General features: G+C 35.8%; 1 protein-coding gene across 14 annotated transcripts in view; it reads right to left on the bottom strand.

Moving 5' to 3' along the window:
* The window catches only part of LOC123868946 (protein tramtrack, beta isoform-like), a 451,090-nt gene that overhangs the window by 397,397 nt on the left and 38,680 nt on the right, over positions 1 to 15,013 (bottom strand). The window contains exon 5 of one of the 14 annotated variants that reach the window (XM_045911655.1): positions 13,795 to 14,231. The exons of the other annotated variants lie outside the window; for them this stretch is intronic. Coding sequence (XP_045767611.1) covers positions 13,810 to 14,231 — 422 coding nt within the window. The 3' untranslated portion in view covers positions 13,795 to 13,809. Of the gene's footprint in view, positions 1 to 13,794; positions 14,232 to 15,013 lie in introns of those variants that run through there. 14 annotated transcript variants of the gene reach the window in all.

Here is a 15,013-nt window from a genome sequence, read left to right as displayed (position 1 = left end):
ACATCGTATCGTATACATTATGACTTCACTGTAATGCTAGATCTCCACGTCCATACATGCTCGGTGTTTTTAAGGGATGAATCGAGCAAGTGTGGTACACTTTTCCAACTAACTGCTATTACAATTTGGCAAAGAATCTAAGGGCCTCTTTCACACCCGCTGAACATTTGACATTTTGGCAGTTTTTGTATTAGAAATCTGAACACAATGTTTTTATTATGTGGTTATGAAACAGGTACTAATGTAATAAAACTCTGAAACTTTGATACACTCATTAAACGTCTTTGCTACAAAAATCTCTTAACTTAACAGAAGACTCTCCATTACACGCTCCATACAAATGTAGTTTCATTCTCATTTGAATATTAAGAAACCAAAGTCAAAGAAATGTAGACACGTTTTAAAAACTAATGTCTGTGTGTGCGGTTTGTCAGATAACCATTAAAATGTCTAGATTTTAAATTGCATAGGTTCAAAGATTCGTAGTATGTAAATACTTGAGCCCGTGTAATTTTAAAACAAAATATTTTAACGGAAGGCTGGGAGACCACAGATAATATTAGTTCCTAGAACGCATCTACATTTCATTGAGTTTGATTGGTTAGTATTCAAATGAAAAGAAACTGGGTTTGTTTGGGGCGCAGTATGTCTAAACAAACGCCTCTTAAGTTTTACTAATCTAATTCTAATGTTACAGATAAATATTGCTCGATCAATGTTAAAAATATCGGGTGTGTATGTAAGTGAAGATCTAGCTTAACATCTCTTCTAGCAACTCCACAACAAAACGTCAGCATTCTCGTGATCGCGAACCAAAACCAACCAATCAGAGCCGAAACTCCTTTTCAACAACCATTTTTATATACAAATCGCGAATAAAATTGTAAAAAAATATGTAAAAGTAATATATAAAAATACTTATTATCATAAGAGAACTATCACTTTGTACAACGAACTACATCTAGGACCGTCGCGCGGAAGATCTAGACTGAGACGCAGGCAAGAGTAAAAACTACCTATTACGTCATCACATACAAAAAATACTCTTTCTATAAATGCATTGTTACGAGTATAAAGTCTGTAAAAAAATACTGGCCTTAAAATATTTGTCACTGTTATTATCATATTATTACTTATTATGAAAAATGAGACTTTTAAATAACTACGGGGTTTAGGTTGTGGGCGTTCATCTACCCCTGTGTTACGAAGCTTTGCAATCATGCAATAATTGTTATCTTGCATTGGCTTTTCAGTCTATAGTCAAGATAAACATTCGTTCATATACTGGATAGTCCAGTAATTCTGTAATATGAGATGGAAAGTTTTCAGAATGTTATGCAAATTGGTGGTTTTATAGATTTCGATGTGCTCTTTCCGAATTTTTATTTTGCCACCTCGTACCTTTGCCGCTCGCGCCGCCATCTTGAAAAAATGGCGCCCAAAAACAGTTTTTTCACGATAACTTCTTTCCCACTCATTTTACGATAAAAATGGCTATGTAACAATTAAACTAGAGACAATTTCCTACAATTTGTGTAGTCACCTTTTTTTGTAGACTCAATAGTTTCAGCGTACGAGCGCCACAAAGCCCACTCCAACACTCGTTTTGGCTAAATAACTCATTTCCACACCACCATGTGGTAGAGTGAGTGGCGTGATTTTTTTTTATGGTATCTCAAGGAGCCGGTAGTCACCTTCAATTTAAGCCATCAGTTCGACCAGAGAATACTAACACTCTTCAGAATTCTGCTCGAGATAAGAGTAAATATACTGCATCGCAGTTTCAATCTCACGTGCATATTATGAGCCTTTTTTTTGGGTTTTAAACCCAAAAGATGCACATGGGACCTTATTACTAGGCCTCCGCTGTCATCCGTTTGCTTGTCCGTCTGTCCGTCTGTCTGTCAGCGTGCTGTATCTCATGAACCGTAATAGGTAGAAAGTTGAAATTTTCACAGAATGTGTATTTTTATTGCCGTTATAATAACAAATAATAAAAATTTCAAAATGGCCGTCATGAAAAATAAATAAAAAAGAGCATTATTTCTTGTATTATTGTACGGAACCCTTCCTATGTGAGTTGGACTCGCACTTGACCGATTTTTCGGCGTCTCGAGCATGTTTATAATGTGGTCGCAGTCAATACACAATATCGCAATTCGTGCATGAAAAATTTTACCTCGCACTACAAACTAAAAAAATAAAAAAATGGGTCAAGTGCAAGCCCAACTCGCACACGAAGGGTTCCGTACCATCAAACAAGAAATAACATTACTTTTTTGTTTTTTTTTCATGTCAGCCATTTTGAAATTTTTATTATTTGTTGTTATAACGGCAATAGAAATACACATTTTGTGAAAATTTCAACTCTCTATCTATTACGGTTCACGAGATACAGCCCGCTGACAGACAAACAGACGGACGGACGGACGGACGGATAACAGCGGAGACTTAGCAATAAGGTCCCGTTGGCATCCTTTGGGTTCGAAACCCAAAAAAAGGTCCATATTCACATGAGATCGAAACTGCGATGTAGTATATTTACTCTTATCTCGAGCAGAATTCTGAAGAGTGTTAGTATTCTCTGAACGAAGTGATGGCTTAAATTGAAGGTGACTACCGTCTCCTGGAGATACCATAAAAAAAATCACGCCACTCACTCTACCACATGGTGGTGTGGAAATGAGTTATTTAGCCAAAACGAGTGTTGGAGTGGGCTTTGTGGCGCTCGTACACTGAAACTATTGAGTCTACAAAAAAAGGTGACTACACAAATTGTAGGAAATTGTCTCTAGTTTAATTGTTACATAGCAATTTTTGTCGTAAAATGAATGGGAAAGAAGTTATCGTGAAAAAACTGTTTTTGGGCGCCATTTTTCCAAGATGGCGGCGCGAGCGACAAAGGTACGAGGTGGCAAAATAAAAATTCGGAAAGAGCACATCGAAATCTATAAAACCACCAATTTGCATAACTTTCTGAAAACTTTCCAGATAAGCCCCTTTTTGACGACCAAATTACTGGGCTAGGAGTAAAAATATAAAATATATCCTTTAAAGAAGAACTACGGTAGTGGAACACGGGTTATCTCGAAAATTTTTGACAAAAATCCAGCGTCAGTGAGCGAAACTGCGCTTAAATTCCTAATCCATGTCTCAGCTGACGAGAAAAGGCCGATGCAAATATACAGAATCGAGTCTTTTTGATAACTATCTGAACTCAACTATAAGACTTTAGCATACTGTTGAAATTGATACTCTTAAGAGAATCGTCTAGTTGTAAATTATTATCATACAAAAAGCGATAACGTTTTTCTCCCCATAAATGTAGTCCAATTTTAATATTTTTTAAGAAATGTTGTAGATATAATAAAGAACTATGCTCGTTCGTTTTAATTTTAAAGAAATATTGCTGATGCTAAAAGTTACTAGCGTCCAAATATCCATATTTATGACCTAAAATCTTTCTTGAGTTTTTTTTTATGTAACCAAACTAAAATACTAAAAGAATAAAACGTGCGAGCCAAGATTAAGGTAAACTGAATCTAGTGAGATCAAAATTGTCTAATTTGGTAAACGTTTGGAGGGGTAAAAACGTATCACCCGAGACAATATTTCAAGAATAAAATGTAGGCAATTGCCTACAGGACGTGAAAAAATTTTGGAAAAACAACTAGACTATCCTCTTAAAACAGAAAAGCGTGCAAAGCACTTGTGCTTGCCTAAGCTTGCCGCGCATTATTACGTCAAAGTAAATAAAGCTTAATTTAAGTTATCAAGCAAGACGCTGCACCTTGCGCCTAACTGTGGACAACCCCAATAAGTAAACGCTGGCTGAGATTTGCGCTATGTTCTTTGATGTGTAGGAAAAACCGACAGTAGTCTGTTAGTAGGTCAGTATTGCCCGCTTACGGCCGAAATACGCCAGGAGGACTATACGAGTAAGCTGGCCTAATGCATTGAATCGCATAGATTACGCTCTGCAGCCAGAATACCATAAAATTAGCCAATAACATTGACTGTGGCGACAGCAATGCACCAATCACAAGTTTCGTAACACAGGGGCCGAACATACTTGCCTATAATATCAGCCTTTTAAGTTATTTTTGCCAACGGTCTCGCTAATACGCTAAATATAAGATTCGTATACTTAACACAGACCATGTACGTAAAACTAGTGTACTTGTATAACGTAGATGTGTTATATATAATCTCTTTGGAGAATAATAATACATTTCAACGTACAAATGCGCGTTTGAGTGAATCTCATCAAAGCATCGATTTTGGCAAGCCGCCGGTGGAAAGGCACGTAAACATTAATATATTCATACCGTTCGAACAATATTTCAATTTTTTCATCGAGCCACCCAAAAAATTTTACACATCAGTTTTCCGCTTTTTAATTTCTCCTCACCGAATAAAATAGTTGCATTGAGATCATTTCCTGTGCCATCACAAAAATTTCACCGGCGGTCTTAGTGTTAAGTCTGTTTTTTTTAATTGCCGACTGTGAAAGGTTTTTTTTTTGTTTTGTTTATGGGTGTCAAATAAATTTAAATAATTCCTTCACTAACTACGATAGGTTCTCCAGTTCCTGTGACTTAAGCATCTGCATTTCAATTGAATTTGCATTACATTACATTCGCATCGCTATTCACAACTTTAACAACACTTAATTATGTCAATATTTAAATTTTCAACATTATCAACATGTAAATATTTATAATTCTGATTTAAAATGCCTCCATATTTGTTCTAATGTTTTCTGAATTAAATTTAGCCTTAAATGCTCGTATTTGTAAAATTTCTACACATAAGTAGCTACAAGCAATCAGAATTTAGCAGAAAACTGCACATATCTCGTAATTCAACATCAACTCAACACAGTTGGCAATTTCCAAAAACCAGATAATACACAAAGAATTGACACATTTACTATTCAGCTTTTATGAGATTTTCAGAGAGATATTTTCCTTTCTATACTTTAAAACATCGGCCTTAGAGGTGTTGCCCGTACGCCGCAAGTGTGCGCACTGTTCATTTGTACCACTCTCAATCCAAAAGTGTGTACAGCAGCTCTACACCGAGGATTTCTGGAGCACCGCCACCACACCTTACCGCTCGCAGCTCGGCCGTTGAAACAAAATCTATGCGCACCCACTTCGATTGCCGGCTTGCCCCGTTTACTAAGGCAGTACCGAAACTGACCCGGGAAGCAAGGGAATGGAAAAGGCAGGCCCAAAGTAGGAGGCACCTCTGCTGCTACCACTGTGCCTGCAACTGAAAACTGCATCGTTAGTAACGGTTGTACAAATGTAACCTGACAAAAACAATGTCCTATAATGGCTAATAATGTATGTACTTGTAAATATAATAAGGAATGTAAAATACCTTTAAGAATGAAAAATAAATGGACAAATTGAAAAAATATACATTTTATTGCAGCAATAATTTTGACAATATTATCAAAAATGACTAGATTGGATCCGTCACAAATAATTCGATAGTAGAAATTTTGAAAATTTTCCTAATTTTTTTTGAACATGAACTTTCAAATATATAAAAAACAATTAAAAACAGAAAGGGCGATTACGCACTGCATCCGATCCGAATCCGTGAAAATACGTTCCGTCATAGAACTATTAGTATGGTACGAGTAGCTTACGCACTAACTCCGACTTCCGTCATCCGAGTTCTCTTAGTCATACGTAGATATATGCAGCTTGGATTTAGATCAGAGATATCCGATCTATGATCCAAAGCAATTATCTGAAGCGTAATCAATATCCGAGTTCGGTCCGAGTTTTTATATCCGTATTTTCACGGACTCGGATCGGATGAGGGCGAAACCGCTCTAACAGTATTTTCAGATTTACAAAATATCTAATATATCTGAAATAGCTAAATGATACAAAGGCTTAACTCATAAGGCATGCGAATATTGTACATTAGTTCTATCTTATCTTATTATTAATGCTTATTATTGCTCTCTTTTAAAATAGGATTTTGAAAATTGATTTTAACAATATTAACTATTTTATTTCATTTCATTTAAAAATATAAAAATAAAATGATATTTATTAACTAAATCTATTTTTTTATGTATAAGAAGATTTTCACCACGCACGCTTTTTCCGAATATATACATTATACAATACATAATATAACAAAAGTGTTAGTGTTTTATTTAACATGGTCATTTGCCTCGACTATTTAATTAACAAAGTGCACAAAATTCAAAATATACGATTAAAAGGGCGACAAAACTTTTCAATAAGAAATTATTTAAATCATATCTTTGTGTTTTTATCTCCATTTCATTCTATTACAACAATGTCAAACTTAAGCAAAGGCGTCAATGGTAAAACCTCCATCTATAAATTTTGTCCTACCCTTCAGATAGCATTTTCTTCTCGTTTCTCTCCCTCTCCTGGTAGTTCTATAATTCTTTCTATCGTGACACGAATGCAAATGCTCCACAGCTATGACGTGGTTGAACAGGGTTATCGCGTAGGACTTGCAGCCTCGGTCTGACTGTATGCACCTCCATGTGGCTCGGCCGTAGACGATTTTACCGCACCTCCGGAACCTGTCACCGGCGATTATGAGTATTGGGTTGCCGAATCGGGATTGACCCCAATGAACTGTAATGAGAACACATGATACCGTTCTATTTGCATAATTATGGATGGAAGGACCAACAAATTTCTGAAAACCCATCAACGCATTGGCGGTTCCTCTGGTGCAGCAAAAATGTTCATGGGCGGCGGTAATCACTTAACATCACGTGACGTGACCTGCCTGCTCGTTTGCTCGCTATTTTTATTTAAAAAAACATACATATAACAATATGCATTGTCAAAAAGTGCATAAACGAAAGGAAGTAAAGGGAAGGAAAATTAACCTCCAAAATTTTGGAAAATAAAAGTAAAAAAGCATTTAGACATCCTAGAGGTACATTGACCCGCAAATATTTTTTTAATATATTTTTAAGTAGGATAAAAAATAAATAAGTAGATCTAATCTTAATAATACAGGGCAATCTTTACTCTATTGAATTTAAAAAAAAATTGGCACAGAAAAAATACACTTCATTTTCTTTGATTAGGAATATTATATGTGAATTGACAATCATAAAAGATACTTGAAATTAAAAACAAAATTTTGTAAAAATACTTACTTTAATTTTCATAACACAAAATATGAGCTCAGGCCTAATCCATTAATATTATAACTTTTAATTTAGTAAATTTCATTCCAATTTAATTTTAATTAATTATTTAATTTCGACGTAATTTGTTATTTTTTTTCAAAACAATAAAAATTAAAATGATCGATAAAACTTGAGGAGTTTGTTCGTAGCGCGATCCAAACAAACGTAGTTTGGTTCTTATTTGAATACTAATCAATCAAAAATAAAACCTAGATTCGTTCTAGGAACTACAAGTAATATCTATGTCAGTTTCAAAGGTACAAGGTCTCAAGAATTTACATAAAAATCTTTGAATCCGGGTAAGTGACTGTAAAACTAGTAATTTTTAAGAAATCTGGCAAACCGCAGGCATAGATTTAGTATCTAGAATTTTTTTGTCATAACAAATTACATCGAGTTTGATCGGTCAATAAATATAATTTATATTCCAATGATAACCGAACTACATTTGTATCTTAATGTTTATTTTTTACAAGAATCAATATGATTAGGAAGGATATAGGTATTAAATATTATTGTCAAATAGTTTTATTAAACTTAGTAGAGTACCCGGCAGCAAATAACTATACGTAGAGCTTTAGAAATAAGATTAAGATTTGAGAAGAATTATTATTTCTTGCATCCATGCTTCGTATAGCATCTTCTCTGTCAAGTACAAGTATACCTGAGACGTTTTGTCGCTGACTTGTCAGTTTCAACGACAGAGACGACGCTCTACGAAACCGAAGCCGCCGATTATCTCTTTCTAAAACTCGCTTTATATTTACCGCTGGATACTATAAAGTAAGGAATCACACACGAAGAGTTCCGTAATCCGTACCATTGTACAAAATTATGTACTTTAAAAAAAACTATATGGCGGCCATTTTGAAGTCATTATTATTTATTGTTATAGCGGCAATAGAAATACACAATCTGTGATCAGTTCACATCTCCACTTATTACAGTTCAGGAGATACAGTCCGCTGACAGACAGACGGATAGACAGAGGGACGGACAGAAAGCGGAGGCTTAATAATAGGGTCCCGTTGGCACCATTTGGGTACGGAACCCTAAAAAGATACAGCTAAAAATGATAAGTCCAGTAACAATGAGACAACCCTAAATATTACCTTATTCACTAATGAATGCTTTAAAACAGAGATTCTTAGTTAAATACTTTGCGTAATATTTGGTTCTATATTTAACTATAAGGCAAGTAACTAGTAGATTATTATCTCTAGTTATAAGTTATAACACTTTAGTAATTTCCAATTCCTAAACTTTCTTACTAGATACAGATTTTATAAAATAAAATTGAGATCATATGGAATGAACGAATTTTTAACAATGTTACAGTTTGTACAATACGCTTAAGGCATTTTGTCTCACCACCGATGAGGATAGACAGCAGCAGTGCACACTGCATGCTGGCGAGAACTCTCTCACCTCTAGTTAGCCACAGCGACAAAAACCATTAAACAAAAACTCGCTCATCGACGCTCTCTTGGTGGTCAAAACACTCGCATAGTTTTTCACAATTAACAGGAATTAACTTATCAATGTATACGTGTCTTTGCTCGTCGCAATCAAACACTCGCTCATAGCCCAGCGTCAAAACTATCCCAACTACACGCTTCTCGTTGCTCGCCAACTCGTTTCTAGTAGGTACTTTTGTACTGCTTGATAGGCTTACGCTCGACACTGCTTTTTAAGCATGAGTATATGATGAGGTCTGAGTTGGAGCGCGCTTACCTAGGCGACTCATTTCACTCAACTCGCTCAATTCATTTCTCGCTAATTGTCAGCGGTCGAACAAGTGCCTTAAGTCATTTTTGGAGTATATTAGACTGCATCATGCCTGTTACGGTTCACACTAAATTAATTGATTCAAGTATATGTTTAGCAGACATGAGTTTATGGTATCTATTTCCAAAAACATGCTAGAAACGCGTCTTCTATATTTTATCACTCGTTGACTTCTCGACGGAATTAGACTTTCCTTACTGTCTTGTATAATAAATAGGTTTCACCTATATTATGTAAAAATATTCATTCATTCAAGTAAACGTTTAAAATTAATCTATTAAAGAAACCTTTAAGATGAATCACAATATTTAAATTAGAAATACTCATACCTGCGCTAATGTTACGCCTATTTCTAAAACACACATAAATCCGTAAACATGATTAATAAAAAAGTTAAAACCTTAAATAAGTTCCACTAAACTATAAAGGAATGCGTAATTTCTATTGAAATGTTTAACAAGAATGGACTAAGGTAAACAAAGTCACTGTTTTATCTAAAGAGCCTAGTACACATTGACCCAACTAGCTCGGCCAATGCACTCGGCCCTTCTGCTAACGTAGCCAGAGTCACCTGGCGTTTATTTTCGGTGTGGTCAGCGCTGGCCAGGTTGTCGAATTTTGTGGATTCATAAAAACATACAAGCAGTGTTTGCAACATACAGGCACGTTGGCCGAAACTCGCCGAACTCGTTAGTTCAATGTATACTATAGCCATTATACAAATCACCTCTTACTATTCAGCAGTATTCGACTAAGACTAAATCAGTTTTACTTAGATTTTTGAGCGGAGTGCATCCAGAGTGCTCTTCATGCAAACGTAATTTGATGATTAACCGATCGAAGTCAATAAAATTTTAAAGCATCGTTATACAAATTAATAAAATTAAAAAAAAATTAACCCGTGTTGACATCATAATACCTATACATTTTACGGAAAGTTGGGAAACCGCCGACGTAAATATTAATATGCAGCACGTGTATGAAATTCGTTGAATTTGATTGGTTAGTAATCAAATAGGAATCAAACTCCGTTTGTATAGAGCACTCTACGAATAGACTCCTCTTTTTTTTTTAAAGAATCTTTAGACAAATAGGCGATATCCAGGCGGCGTCAACATTGTACACCCTGTGACTTGGCCCGTAATATGTACTTAAATTAAATTCTTAATTTATTAACTGCTTATCACTTTCACAGCCACTGAAGCCACTCATTTGCACTGGAACTTTCACCAGACATTACAAAAACCACGTGTCGAACGCATTTTTAACCCCCGACCCAAAAAGAGAGGTGTTATAAGTTTGACGTGTGTATCTGTATATCTGTCTGTGGCATCGTAGCTCCTAAACTAATGAACCGATTTTAATTTAGTTTTTTTTGTTTGAAAGTTGGCTTGATCGAGAGTGTTCTTAGCTATAATCCAAGAAAATCGGTTTAGCCGTTTGAAAGTTATCAGCTCTTTTCTAGTAACTGTAACCTTCACTCGTCGGGGGTGTTATAAATTTTTAATTTACAGTTGTTACTAAAACTTTTTGAAATATCACCGCTAAGAATACACAGATCTTTTTTCAGATGACTATGGCACTAACTGTTAGTCCCACAGGTTAAAAGTTCATTTTATTTAATTACTACATTAAAACATGATAAAAACGTTTTTCTGGCTAAAGTAGAAGTAAGTAAAGATTTGTTTCAGGGTCATCAAAAAACTGCAACAAATTAGCAAAACTCATAGATTTACGCCTCGCGACGCGTTCGACGCGTGGTTACATTTGGAATATCGTAGCGATTAAGGCTGCCTTTACACCAGGGTTTGTGAGGATGCAAAGCTTAGGTCGATGAACCACTAGACCAGATCCTCGAACATCCTTCGTGAAAGGCAGTGTATGTCCTGGTTTTACTGCCTACTCACGACTTTTAACAGTATGGTACGTGGAAAAAAATATGTATGGGCGAATATGGATTCACCCACGAATTAGAGCGGCGCGATCAGCGACAACAGCGAGGTATATGCCGCGGCCACAGCAACAGCGATGAGTGGAAAGTTAAAGGCGGCGGGAGCGGGGCGGGCCGGGACATTACGCAATCGGCACCCTGTTATTCGCCTCGCTATCTTTCAGAATAGCATCATATAGTGTGGCTGCATAGTTACACTAACCGTCAGCGCTGGTGGCAAGCGCGCGGAGCACAGGCTTTATAGTTTCCTACATCGTTTCATAGTGAAATTGACGCGCGCTGACAGCCCGGGCAGACAACTCGACCGAGAAACATATAACTAAAGAAGAATGCTCCTCTCAGCAATCTTGTAGCATTCATTATAAGGATGAACTTGTGCATGTTCGCGACGTTGGTTATTTTTGATAGGTAATAAATGATACCTATTAGGAGAAGCATCATCACGACTGTTCCAGGCGCCAAACCACGCAGTACTAAATACGTTTTACAATATTACGCTGATCATCAGCGCAAATACGAGCCATATTTGTGGCGTCCGCACTGCCGTGCTTGAGTATGCAACCGCTTACACTGTTCCGCTTCCGTTGGCGCTCCCACTCCGCCCACCGCTGTCATCAAAGCCGTGGCCTATAAAATCATACGTCCAGACATTTGTGTTTGTCGCTCGCCGTGCCGCGCTAGTATACCGCTCAGAGCATCAAGTCGTGGGCAGGCCGCAATCATCGCGGCCCTTGTTCTGTCGCTAGGTACTTTTGACAGAAGCGTACCAATCGTTTAAGGGATTATCACCCGGCGTCGGCGCGTCGAAGTTGGACGGCGTGAAGTTCGGTTCGTGGTTATGCCCTCCCTTGATACGAATAAAACGGCCGTCCAGAGTGGTCTGAACTCTGCACAAGCAGCCCTTTGTGTCCTTGTCCCTGCATGCCCAGTTCAGTTTTTCCCGGTATTGGTTGTTGACCCAAAACTTGTTCGATTGGAAAATTAGTACCGACTTTCCAGCTCTCGAGGGTAAGAAGAAAGCTTCTGAAAAAAGATTATTTTTTAATTAAATTACAGAGTGTAGCCCATTATAGCCTGAACTATTTCAAGGCCTCAAAATTGACTTTTGCTTTGATATGTTGATATTATGGACCCTTTTAGTCAGATTTGATCATTAGAATTTCGGTTTGTCTTACTTCTGGAAATAACCATGGGTGCCGCTAAACTAATACCTTGCCTTTTCAAATGTATTTAAACGATTTTTACCAAAACATTTTAACACAATTTTATAAGAATTATTAAGTAATTGATTATTTTATAGTTCAAGGTTAAAAATTTATTAATAAACAATTAGATATATATCTACATGAAATTACAAAGTATTATATTTATTTATTTTTATTTATTTTATATGTGTGAAACTGAAGGTTGCAAGCTGCACAGAGCCCCACGTTACATTTATTGCATTGCAGCCTAGTTTGACTTCGGCAAGATTCTAATCCACACTTGCGACGTGACCCGCTGGGTACCAATAAATGATCCCTGCCGTCATAACGTGTGCTGTCAGAGACCCGCTTGCGAGTTTTAGATTTTTTGGAAGCTGATGGACGGCAGTAGTGGCTCGAGGCATATATTTGAACTGTAATAGGTATGAGTAGATGTAGATGCTAGCACCACTTCACATAGAGCATTGAGTTGTCGACCTGTGGAATTATTCACAAAACTACCCTCATCTACGTCAGATAGGATTGCAGAGTCTGGAGGTTCAAAACATAGCAACTGAGGCTGGAGTTTATTGTCTTCTTCAAGTATGGCACGTGTCTACATAGTAAATAATGTACAATCCCTGTTGAAACAATAATGCCATTACACATGGAAAAACAAAAATAAATACAGAATTAAAATTTCTAGTACAGATGATAGAAAGATAAACTAAAGACCTAGCAGTGCCGTACGACACCCGTATCTTTTAACTTGGCATAAACCAAACAATAGAACAAATGCAACAATTTTATTTTATGAGCAAGTCAATGAAAGGTTTGGCATCAAGTGTAAATGCACATTACTCAAAATAAGCAAAAAAATGATCCACTTACCTACTTGAATATTGCATCTATTTGTGGCAGCAATTTCACAACACAATTGACTGGAGCTCGTGCAGGTCACAAAAATCTTATGTGACAAAACAAAGTAAATAAAGTATGTAATTGTTATCTCCCTCTAGTATAACATGAACAAGATACCACTTGACTTCTCTTATTACAAAGATAGGATGCGAAAATTTAAAAATATGAGATTGGATGCCACATGGCACCGCTAGACAATAATGGGTTAAGTTTAGTAACAGTGTAGTTAGATTAAAGAAAGAACGGTTTATCTTCCATTCAAAAAAAAAATGTTCATACCTCATGTCCCCCGATTGTGTAAGATAAACATATTCATCGTAATCGTAATCGACAGCCCTTGATTGGTTAAATTCGCTGTTCACATTTTTTTACACCCAATCAAGAGGCAGAATTTGCTACCGATTACGATTACGATGAATACTTTTTTTTACACAAAATTTTCGCTTTCTCAAATTACTCAAAGGTCCTTTTAAAAGAATTCATTTTTATTGATGTTAAGGCCCAAACAAAAAAAAAACTTTCTTTTTAAAAGTTTTTATTCAAAACTAGATGATGTGCATGACTTCGTTCGCGTGGATGTATGTCTAAAAACTCCCGCGGGAACCATGGAATTTTACGGAATAAAAAGTAGTATAAAATCTTGTCACTTTAGTTAGCGGGCTGGTACCTTGATATAATCAGTATTTAACATTAAAATACTAACCCTAGATATAGTTTAGAGTTAGTTCAAAATGGTACCAACTATTTCACAATCACTAAACGTTTTCATGAAACATTTTGTAGCAGTTTCTTTCTTTGGTGAGGCATAAATGTATGTTACATTTAGTACAACGCACTTTAGTCTTTTTCTTACAACTAGGTTCGCGACATTTATTTTGTGTATCAAATATTACAGGTAAATGAGATGCATTTTTGTTTCTTTCTTCGCTGGAAGGCAGTGGAACAACAAAACGACCTTTCTTTTTATTCAATACATTGTCTTCTTCAATTCCACCTTCTTCAGCCTCATCGTCACTCTCGTAATTTTTTTCAAAATGAGTTTTAATCGATTTCCTAACCAAGTCCAATTTGTATGATCTCAACTGTTCAATAACAATGGGCACTTTAAGAGTAATTTCTTGATTCTTAAACATTAACCATGAATTGGACACATCAATGTCCATCATATTATTGTGTGCTGTAAATCGTAGATGTTTAGGTATATTAGATGTTAGAAAAACAAAAGTAGTACCTTAATAAATATACAATAATTATATTAATAAAATTATATATAAAATAATCAAATGAAATATTACAAATTAAAATTAAATATATGTTAGGTATATTAGTTTAATAACTCATTAACTTAGCGTTAGTTAATTTAAAATTTAATAACTCAAAAACTTAATGGTCAAAAGATACAACGGTGTTTTAGTTTCAAAGTGCGTGGTACTTTTAAAAGCTTCAAAAAGTTTGGATCTACATAAGTATGTTTATAGATAATATTTAAAGAAAAGTTTAATATAACTATATGAAACTTAACGAAATACTTATTTTGTTATAAGTTACAACAAACCATAATAATATCACTGATAAATAGAAAAAAAGATTTACTCACCCTGTATCCTCAAGCCCGCTATCGTGTTGAAAAAATTGCAACAGTTGGGTAATTTTTAATACAATAATTACAACTTCGCTAACCGATTAAATACATCGCCTTTTTCTTTGAAATGTCAAATATCTACTTCACGGGCTTTTTGAGTCCGAAAAGTCAGTCAAGTGCGAGTCTGACTTGAGTGTTCCGCACTATCGTACTAGAACTAACACTTTTTTTTTTAATTTTCATGGCAGGCTTTTTTTTTATTATTTGTTGTTATAGCGGCAATTTAAATACACGTTATGTGAAAATTGAACTCTTTACCTATTACAGTTCACGAGATACAGCCCGCAGACAGACAGACGGACAGCGGAGGCTTAGTA

This window comes from Maniola jurtina, chromosome 10 (assembly GCF_905333055.1).
Source record: "Maniola jurtina chromosome 10, ilManJurt1.1, whole genome shotgun sequence".
In the NCBI taxonomy this organism is placed as follows: domain Eukaryota; kingdom Metazoa; phylum Arthropoda; class Insecta; order Lepidoptera; family Nymphalidae; genus Maniola; species Maniola jurtina.
This window is presented reverse-complemented; position numbering and strand designations above follow the sequence as displayed.